General features: G+C 37.8%; 1 protein-coding gene across 1 annotated transcript; it reads right to left on the bottom strand.

The window, feature by feature from the left end:
* On the bottom strand, positions 1 to 3094 carry LOC119068067. The gene is made up of 3 exons (XM_037171469.1): positions 2956 to 3094; positions 674 to 2899; positions 1 to 604 (listed from the first exon to the last, which is right to left on the bottom strand). Exons 1-3 carry the CDS (start codon positions 3001 to 3003, stop codon positions 110 to 112), a joined length of 2769 nt encoding a protein of 922 aa, XP_037027364.1. The 5' UTR covers positions 3004 to 3094; the 3' UTR covers positions 1 to 109.
* Between the last annotated feature and the right edge of the window lie 7470 nt (positions 3095 to 10564).

Raw genomic sequence — 10564 nt, 5'->3', positions numbered from 1 at the left:
TAATATTTACCCCAAAAAGTTTATTGCATGAAATTTTGACAAAAAAGAAATGATTCAATAAAAGAAATTAGTTAATTCATTAAACGTCCTCCTCATCCTACTGCTGAATTTAAGCTGCAACCTGGATACATGGAGCATCGGCTCCGCACGTTTCACATGTAAGATCTTGACCACCAACGAAGTTGCTGAGGTTATTCTTGTTCTCGTCGAGAATGCCCTCAATATCGAGAAGTAGGTTCTTAGCATTATTTTCTGCATTTTCGATGACTGGTAGGAATTTATTGATGGCACAACGTAAATTACCAAGTTCGCTGTTGCACGTTGCATTGTCATCTGTAAGGTCTGTGATATCACTCAACAATCCCTCAATGGTGGCATCTCTATCGACGACTTCCTTCTCAGAATCAGCGAGATTTTCTTCACATTCGGCATTGCTTTCTTGGCATGTAGTCAATTCACCTTGTAGGTTGTTGCCATTTTCGACGCAAGTGTTAAGCTGCCCGTTGGTTTCATCAATAGTATTTCTCAAGATCTGAATTGTATCGTTTAGAGTGATTGCAGTGAGTTCACATTGTTGGCTCTTCGCCTCCCATTCGGATGAAATCTTTTAAAAATAATAGGAAAAAAGTTAAATCAACCAATATTCGGTCACTTCAATCAAAATTTAACTTACCTGGTTAGCCGTGGTCAATTTATTCGTGATGTCAATGAGGTCGTTTCGAATGTTGGTAATATCGATATTGATATTGACAACGGTGTTTCGTTCGGTTGAAAGCTCGACTTGGCATTGATCTAATCGTTCTTGGAATGATATGTTCAATTGAGAAATTTCGATGTCGTATTGGTCGTATTTATCTTGACATTGGCCACGAATTCTAACGATATCATCGCCTAAGTCATTAGCACGAGCTTTTTCGGTTTGCCAATCAATTTCCAATTGACTAATTCTAATGTTGCATTCTCCTAGTTCAAGCGTTCGTTGGTCTAGAACTGCTTTGTTAGCTAAATCTTCTAGTTCATCTACGTTCCAGTCAATAGTCAACTGGTTAAGAGATACGTTGCAGTTATTCAAGTCGGTGGTGATCTTGGAATTTTCTTTAGTCATTTCGGAGATAGTGTTCTTAAATCCATCAATATCTATATCATACTGGTGATTTTTGCCTTGACAACCGGATAGATTGTTGGTCAATTTTTCGTTCTCGGACTTCAAGTCAGCAATTTTGATTTCATAGTTGCTGATGATTACCGATAACGAAGCACTGTTACTCAATTCAGCTTCGTACTTCCTTTTCCATTCACCAGATTCTGATCCGCAGTTGTTAATTTTAATGTTAATTTCGCTGATTGTCTGGCGAAGGTTCGTAATTGTTGTGGTGTATTCGTTGATGATGTTGGTATTTTGAACGTTAATTTGGATGGCTTTGGTGTATTCGATGTACAAACTTTCTGCCTTTGTCTTACATGACAAAATGTCGTTGTTTGCCGCAATTATTACAGTTTTCAATTTTGTCAGTTCGGCGTAAGCTAATTGATATTTCTTCATCCAAATTTTAATGTCGATCGACAAGATTCCGAAATCATCAGACATGCAATTATATTCGTCTCTGCATTGTTCTAGTTCACCCAAAAACCAATTATTTTTTTCAGTTAATTTTGCAATAGATTTGTTAGCATTTTTCAATTGATTTGTAAGCTTATCGTTGTCATTGTTAAGTCTTGCGACTCGTTTCTCGCACTCTCCGTCGTACTTTTTCTGAATTAAGGTCGATTGAGAGCTGAAGTCTTCTAAATCGATTGTGCTTAGATCGAAGTCATCGATATTGAAGTCATAGTGACCGTGACCGTCTTTATTACCACAACCGCAAGGTGCAGAGCCTTCAATGATCGTTGAACCGCCCTCAATGACCGTTGTGGTGATTGTTCCGTCAGTGGTGGTTGTTACGTCAGTGGTGGTTGTTCCGTCAGTGGTGGTTGTTACGTCAGTGGTGGTTGTTCCGACAATGATGGGTGTTCCGGCAGTGGTGGCTGTTCCGTCAGTGGTGGTTGTTCCGTCATTGGTGGTTGTTCCGTCATTGGTGGTTGTTCCGTCAGTGGTGGTTGTTCCGGCAGTGGTGGTTGTTCCGTCAGTGGTGGTTGTACCGTCAGTGGTGGTTGTTCCGTCAGTGGTGGTTGTTCCGTCAGTGGTGGTTGTTCCGTCAGTGGTGGTTGTTCCGTCAGTGGTGGTTGTTCCGTCAGTGACTGTGCTGGAGGTAGCTCCATTGATGATTGTGGTTGACTCAGAGGTGAATATGGTTGATCCGCTGGTGCCTCCATTAGTGATTGTGGACGACCCAGTGGTGCCTCCGTTGACAGTTGCGCTACCGGAGTTATATTGTCCACCAGAGGCTCCTCCGTTAAAGTGTACACCAGAGGCTCCTCCGTTAAATTGTCCACCAGAGGCTCCTCCGTTAAATTGTCCACCAGAGGCTCCTCCGTTAAATTGTCCACCAGAGGCTCCTCCGTTAAATTGTCCACCAGAGACTACTCCGTTAAATTGTCCACCAGAGACTCCTCCGTTAAATTGTCCACCAGAGGCTCCTCCGTTAAATTGTCCACCAGATGCTCCTCCGTTAAATTGTCCACCAGAGGCTCCTCCGTTAAATTGTCCACCATGAGATGATCCTCCGCTATTGGATGATTGTTGAAATGAATATATGACACCATTATCAGATGGTCCCCCAGAGGTGAATTGGTTTCCGCTTGTTTGTCCACCGATAGATTTTCCACCAGACGAATAGGAGTAAGAGTATTGGCCACTTTTACCTTCAGCTTTTTCTAAGAGTTGTCTAAGTTCCGGAGGTAAATCTTCTATATTAGATGTTGTTGTACGGTAATTCGCCACAGGAGTACCATGTAGAGCCTATTTTAACGTAAAATTAATCGTTTAAAGTAACAAAATTAAGATTAAAAACTTACCTGTACGCAGAAAACTGCCACGACAGTAGCAAAGAAGAAAAGTTTCATTTTTCAAAGTAGTTCCTCTCCACTCAACCAGTTATCGAATGACTTACTTTGTCATTTTTGTGCCTTTTATACTTTACCGTTTCATATGCTTGAGTGCGACATCAGTCTGTACACAATGATGCTAGACGTAAGCGAGTTGAAGTTAGGGTGATTGAGACAAAATTGGACCAGCATTGTTTTTTTTCGGAAAATGTTTTAATCCGTAAAAAAGTGAAAGAATGGGGCATATTAGTTAAATTACCATTCACTATAAGTGAAGCAGAAGGAAAAAACGGTAAATTTTAGAAAAATTGAAATAGAAACGTGCATGTAAACTTAACTGATGTTTAGGACCAAAAGACACCAATTTACCCTATTAATACAGTAAGCATTTGAATTTGAGATGGTTATTTGTTCAGAAAATGTGTTCAGTAACCTGGAATTTACCATTATGCCTTGTATTGTTTGTTGTTGAAGCAAAACCTGTTTTAATATTTACTCTTTGTGGCACATACGCCAAAATTTTCTAAGATGAAAATCGAACTTTTTTAGCATTATTACGAGATGTTTTTGTAGGAGTGAATATGACTTTCACATGTAGCAAGAAGTCAGAATTTTTTATTTGAATTATAGATCTTTGTGAAACCTTTAATTAAGGAAACTATAAAGATAGTGGTAAATGTGTGGTGCAGCTGAAAAACAGCTGAAGCAAATTCGTACCTAAATTTCACTGCCTCTAACATTAGAACTTAGTGACATATTTTTGACGGAGACAGGACTTTCATTTTACCATGTAGTCATGTTGGCTCATTTTTGTGTATTGTGTAGGACTAGGAACATATTGTTCTAACCTGAAATCTTCAGATTCAGTTTAGATCACTGAACTGAATCTAGTCTATGTCTGAAAATTTCAGATCGCATTTTTAAAGATTCTGTTCAGGTAGACTCTGATTTGATTTTTTGTACGAAATGGAGGTTCTTAGACTTCGGATCTGAATCAGATCAGACTCAGACTGGAAAAATTTCACCTGAAAATAAATCAAATTCGTCAATAATTCTGATCACAGACACAGCCTTGAGACGAGCTACTCGGCCATACAGTGAATTTAATGATGTGTTTTTCCGATTTTCGCAACAAGTGACAAAGACACAGACTTCACACCTTGAGATGGGGACCAGGTCCTGATACCAGTCAGGCTCTAAGTAAGTAAGGGAAAAGCATATCTCGTTTTCCTGTTACTATTCGGCCATTCAAGTTGTCCAGAAATTGTCCTGTCTGTCTCTCAAGAACTCCCCAGGCCAGTCTAAGGTCTGCAGCGCTGGGCCGCCACTTAAGTTGCTAGAACTTATATACCTCTGTATGCTACACCCTACTCTTCCAACCCAGTAGTAACAACAACCGCGCCGATCAGTCTTGGCTGGACTAGCTACTAAACTTCAACTTCAACCAACCAATTCCACACAGTCAACACCTCCTTATGAGGTAGGCAAGAAGTATGCCATCTTTTCAGCACTTGAGCACAGAGTGTCAGGCAACTGAGAAACGCTGTAAAAAAAACAGTTTTATTAAAAATAGTACTCTATTTGGCATCTGTCAACTATGATCACTTTTGCTAGCAGTGCGTTGATTGAAACGAAAAAAAGCGAGGGCTGTCATACACACTAGTCGTATTTTCTATTCATAAATGAAGTTAAGCAAAGCACCTAGCAGGGTAATAGAGAGTAGTATTTTGATACCAATAATACCATTAGCAGACTGGTAATTTTAAGAAAAAAAAGGTATGGAAATATTCGCATACTTCGATTAAAGTACTCCTTTTTTTCTATTACTAGGTGCTAGGTGCTAGGCGTATAGTTTGGTTACATACAATAGGCCCGAAAGAGGCCAAGATTTTGGGTTTCGTTCGCTCAGACTATCCTTAAGAATAGAGTTCAGCTATGGATTAAAGCATCTTTGTGTTAATATTCCCAATGTCTTCTTCTTCTTCTTCCTCGCTTAATTTTTGCCTAAGACATGCGGCACATCTTCATCTCTGCTGTTGTTAGATCTATCCCAAACTTTTCATACATAGTACAGCATTTTGAATCATAAGTAACATCAGAGCGTGCCACCGTTATGTATACTTTGCCCTTGAGTTTAAGTATTTTGACGATTTGTAAGTTTGACCGGAGAGAGGGTGCATGATAGTTGCTGAAATTGTTGCAGAGTGATTTCTTTGTTTTTTTTTTATTGTATCGGTTTCTTCTCATTATAATACTTAAGGCACTAAAAACGTCGTTCGTAACTCGTGGGCATTATGGGTAACAAACTGGGTAACAGATTTGGCCAACATGAAGACGATGTAAAATCAATCAATCATATCGCAGCACATTATTTCACGACACTGGACAAGCGGAAAGTAATGAAACCGTTGCGTATTCTGACCGGATGAATATGATAAATTTCAGAAGGGACACGAAATATATAAATGTCCTAGCATATTAAAGCTTACTGAGTTAAGCTTTTGTGCGTGAAAGCATTCAGTTTGCATTCATTTTCGACACGCCTCATCGAGAACAATTCAATTGAAATTGTCATTAACCTGTTACGGACGATAACGACTTCAGGCACTAACAATTTTAATTAAGGATTGATTGCTTATTAACGTTGCCGATCTTGTAAAAATTTATTTAATTTTGTTGAGTTATTCGAGGCAGATGCAGCCAGGTTTCATGAAATTGTGAAATTTTCCGTGACGAAGGTTGAAAAATGTGTTTAATCGCAGAATTATTATTGTTTGCGTTTTTCAAACAATTGGCTTTTCAGATCGTTTAACTTTAAAATACTTGCGACTCAGGCACCGAAAATTCTTCAAAATATTTATTTAAAAAAAAACATTCTGTTACCTTTCGAATGTCTTTTGTTTGAAAAAGGAGTGATGACCTTTCTACCTACCTGAAAAATGGAACGATTTCAAATATACTTTACGTTGAAGTTAATTGCGGCTTGTCAACTTTCGGCATCCTGGACTTTACTGAAATCGTCGAGGAATGTCTCCAAATAAATTTCTAAAAATCCGAAACGGAATTCTAGATTTTTAGCACTGCAACAAAGTGGAGAGTGTATCTTACAAATTTTAGCACTGTTTCACAAAAAATGTGCAAACATTTTATACTTGTGGAGGCTTCCTCTATCAGAATTAGGAACAATTTCTGACGGTAATTGACTTGTTGACAAAAGGCTAATCAGTCGAAAAGTGTTCAGCGCCTTATTAGCGCAAATGAAATTTTGATCAAAAACTCATTTTGGAATAAACAGGGCCGTTCACTGAACTTTCTATGTTAGACGACAGAAAAATTGTTTGTCTGCATTCCTCTAATTCAATGTATATATTCATGTAAAATGAAACAAATACGTTCGACAAAAGGTAAAAAAGAAGCATAAAATGTAGTTGTACAAATGAAATAATGGACGTTCATTTCCACGTTCAGTTTAGCAATCGCTAATAAATATCATACAGCTGCAGCTATTACGCCTCTGTTCGTTTGAAGCTTCGTAAATAATCCACAGTGAAGCAAATTGTTTTTCGCGTGTCTCATTTTAATTATTATCTTCATATCATCACACGCGGCGCACTTCAGCCTTGAAGACTATTTGATATTTTTCAATGTGCTAAAAAAATCGACTTAGAAACTAGGCGACGAACAAATAAAGACGAAACATTTTGTTCGTATATGTACACAACAATGCTGCACATGTTTCAAACATTTGATTGCCGGAAAATATTTAACATTCGTCAAATAATAACCAATAAGTGGAAACGGATTTTTCGGTTGATATTACCAGTTGAATAAAATTGCAACGAGCACAAAATCAACACGTATGCAATACTTGTATCGAATTGAAAAGTTCCTGACAATTAAGTCTGTCCAGGCCGTTTAGCTCTCCGTTTACGATCAAACAATGTAAACAGAGAACTAAACGGCGTAACTGCGATTACAGCTTAAATCATTTAATTTAAAGAGTTTCTTGTCTTGACGAATATAATTGCATTTTATAGGCTCGATCGTTGAATACGAAATATCAGAACTATTACATTTCACTTAGGAACTTATAAAACACTCAATGACACCCACTGTGTTAAGCCAAAACACCGTCTCGCATTATTTGTGTATTTTAGAGAGCCTTCGAAAGCTTTGACCATTTGACCATTTTTTCGATTCCATTGGAAAAGTGGAATATTTCTGAAGAAGATTAAACCTATCGAAATCTCTTCAAAAGGCAGCCAGATAAAAAAGACGATTATCAGATTAAACCGAACCAAGCTGATTGAATCGGTTGTTAATATCAAGTGAAAGGCGAGCTTTCGCACTACTAACCAGCAAAATCATTGTTGGGAGAACTGCGATTCGCCTAGTTTCGCTGCTAGTAAATTTATCACAATGTGTCGCTATGTTTGTCGTTCAGTGTTCCATTGGCAAATTAAATTATATTTCGGCAATAAAAAGATTTCAAAGTAAAGTAGCACGAAAAGCTGTGAAACTATTCCTTGCAGAATTTATATTCGACACAATGATTGGGCCCTACAGATTACATGGACATTTCATCCAATAGAAAAAAAATTCTATCCAGTTATGCTACTCAATTTTCATTATCCTTGTTACACATAGAAACGAGTCGTAATATTGGTAACGCATTTCGATTTCTGTGAGAAAATTTGATGACAACCTACTGTTATATTTCTCAAACTGTAATGAACAGACCATACCTGGTTTGTACATTCATTGATTAAATTATACACCTCCAAATGTCACCACTGCTCCGAGAGACAACTGTGGACGAAAACATAATTCCTAAGCATTTTCAAGACCTTTCTGAAATTCATATTAGTTCGTGTATTTTTCACTTAATTTTGACCTTTCGACTAAAACGTTCATTTTTAGCAAAGAATTTCGGCATGATTTCTGATTTGGTAGTTGTTGTGCTTTGTAATAATTTCACAGGAATTTCGTTGAACAAATAAAATCCAGATTTACGAAATTTTGTCAAATAAAAAATCTAGATTTTCTTTTGTTGAACTAAAAACATAGCTAACGCCGACCCGTACGAAACACCTATTCGTATCAAAAGCCTTTAATGTGAAACTCTTCATTTCTCTTACTTCATTTTCTTCTCTGCTGAAAAACTATTCTTCCTTTTAAATCACTTACATTATCCACTCTTTGCCTTGTTATCATATACAATTAAATTGCCGGAGGCAATATAGACAGCCCCGTACGAAGTCAAATTTCATAAATTCCTATTTAAACAGCTATGTACCGCTATATTTACCTATATTTCACTGTAAATAAACATTTCACAGAGGAATATGCTATTATATAGCTCTAGATGCCTGTATATAGCTCAATATAGCTGTATATAGGTATATATAGATGTCCATATATGGAATCCCTGAAACCCCTCACACTTAACACATTATTTCCATGTTAACAGAAACTCTCTAAGCATCATTTTTCCCACTTTATATCTGTTTACTAAAATCCAATATGGCCGCCGGCAGCCATTTTGTTAGGAGACCGGAAATAGTACCGACGCTTTACATTCGTTAATACCTTTCAAACAAAAAAAAATTCATGAAATTCGGTCAAAATTTACTCGAAATATTTTCAAAATACACCACGTTCACTGTACTTCCGAGTAGCCAGATAAGAGCTCACTCCAAGAGACCTAGCTCACGCTCCGGAGAACATAATTTCATAAACTTTTTTTTCCCTGATTGGTACGGTCAATACCTATCTAATAAAGCTAAAACAGACGAAATATGTTCAAATGTGGCCGACCTACAAGCAAAAACTGCTTGCCGCCCTGTGCCTGTTCCACACCAAGGGGTCTAACTCACGAGTCGGTCATCCGATTTCCATAAACTTTTTTTTTGTCGATCGGTATTGTAAATACCTTTTATTTGACGTATCACTTACAAGTTAAACGTTTAAATGTCCGGAGATATCTTCGAAAAACCGTAAAGCACTAATTGGGCCACAGCTCGGGAGGGGTCGATCCAAAATCACTCATCTTCGAACTTAGCCTGTCTTTTGACATTACCAAACGGGAAAAAAAAGAATTTTCAAAATCGGATGCGTTTTACTCAAGTTATCGTGCAGACAGACAGACGGACAGACGGACATTTTTTTTTCGCGGATTTGGCATCTCTAGACAACCACAATAGGTTTCCCCTTACTCAGGGAGTCCAATTCGACGTGTTACAAACGTATGCGTAAACCTATAAGACCCCAGTACTTCGTACGGGTCTAAAAAAATTGTATAATCATTCACAAACGAAAACAACTCCCCAACCCCAATCAGAAAACATATCAAATTTCACTTTTCGCTCCATGTAATAATAATTTCAGCTCTATAAAATGAAACTGGTAATTTTGCACAATGTATGACAATTTTCAAAACTTTACTGTAAGTGTGCATTCGGTTCGGATTATTATGGATAATTTGATGGTTTTGATGCTGGCGAACATTATAACAGCGGTCTATAAACTATAATATGATACGGAAATCGGTCACTCGTTTCGGTTTTGGTTCACCGCAATTTGGCTTGCTATATTCATATTCTTTATTTGCTAACAGCACACAACATGTGGTTTTCAGGAAGATAGTGTTGTTGGGAGTGCCGTAAATGCGGTCGAAATTCAAAATGGAAAGTCCGTAATACTTTCTAACGCCGCGTTATTTTCATGCAAAGAAGCGTTTAAAGTTACTTTTCGGTTCACTTTTTCATCGAATCGTTCACTTGAAATTCAAATCTTAGGCACACTTACGGCTATCAAAAGGCAAAGTTGAATTATTCGTACAAAGGGCTTGAGGGATTCTTTTGAAAAACAGCCTACCGAAATCGGACGCATTTTCCAGTGGACTTTTTTATATGTGCCTAGAAAGGTATTTGACCCTAGAAGCCAAAACCACTTTCAAAAAAATTCTTCGAAGTTTGTGTGGCTAGTGAAAGGTGATCAAAAACCGAAAACTTGCACTTTTCTTACAGGAAAGGTGTACTATTGAGCCGAATAGGGACTTATTGGGTTTAAAATTCATTGACACTGAAATAAGTTATGTTGAAGTTTTCAACCAAAGACTTACACTGTTCTTACTGAAATTTCTCGGGGTACTCAAAAAGTACATGGTCGTGTAGGGTGTCATTTGGCAGGTAATTTAATGTTCTTTTGGGCCAAATAGGGTCTTATGAAGTTTGGATGCATCTACGATGAAAATTGTCCTGAAATTTCGACGACATGAGTATCGGTGACTTCCTGAAGAAACGGTGACTTACTGAAAAAACAACGAGAAGAAATGGTGACTTCCTGAAGAAACGACGAGAAGAACCGGCCACTATAGTCTCCGTTTCTTCTCGTCGTTTCTTCAGGAAGTTATCGTTTCTTCAGGAAGTCACCATTTCTATAGGATGTCACCGTTTCTTTAGGAAGTCACCGTTTCTTCTCACCGTTTCATCAGAAAATCTGAAGAGTCGTCATTACATGTCACCATTTTTTCAGAAAGTCACCGTTTCTTCGAAACCGTCGACTTCCTGAAGAAACG

This window comes from Bradysia coprophila (assembly GCF_014529535.1).
Source record: "Bradysia coprophila strain Holo2 chromosome X unlocalized genomic scaffold, BU_Bcop_v1 contig_173, whole genome shotgun sequence".
Taxonomy (NCBI): Eukaryota; Metazoa; Arthropoda; class Insecta; order Diptera; family Sciaridae; genus Bradysia; species Bradysia coprophila.
The sequence above is the reverse complement of the archived record's forward strand: the minus strand, read 5'-3'. Positions and strand labels throughout refer to the sequence as shown.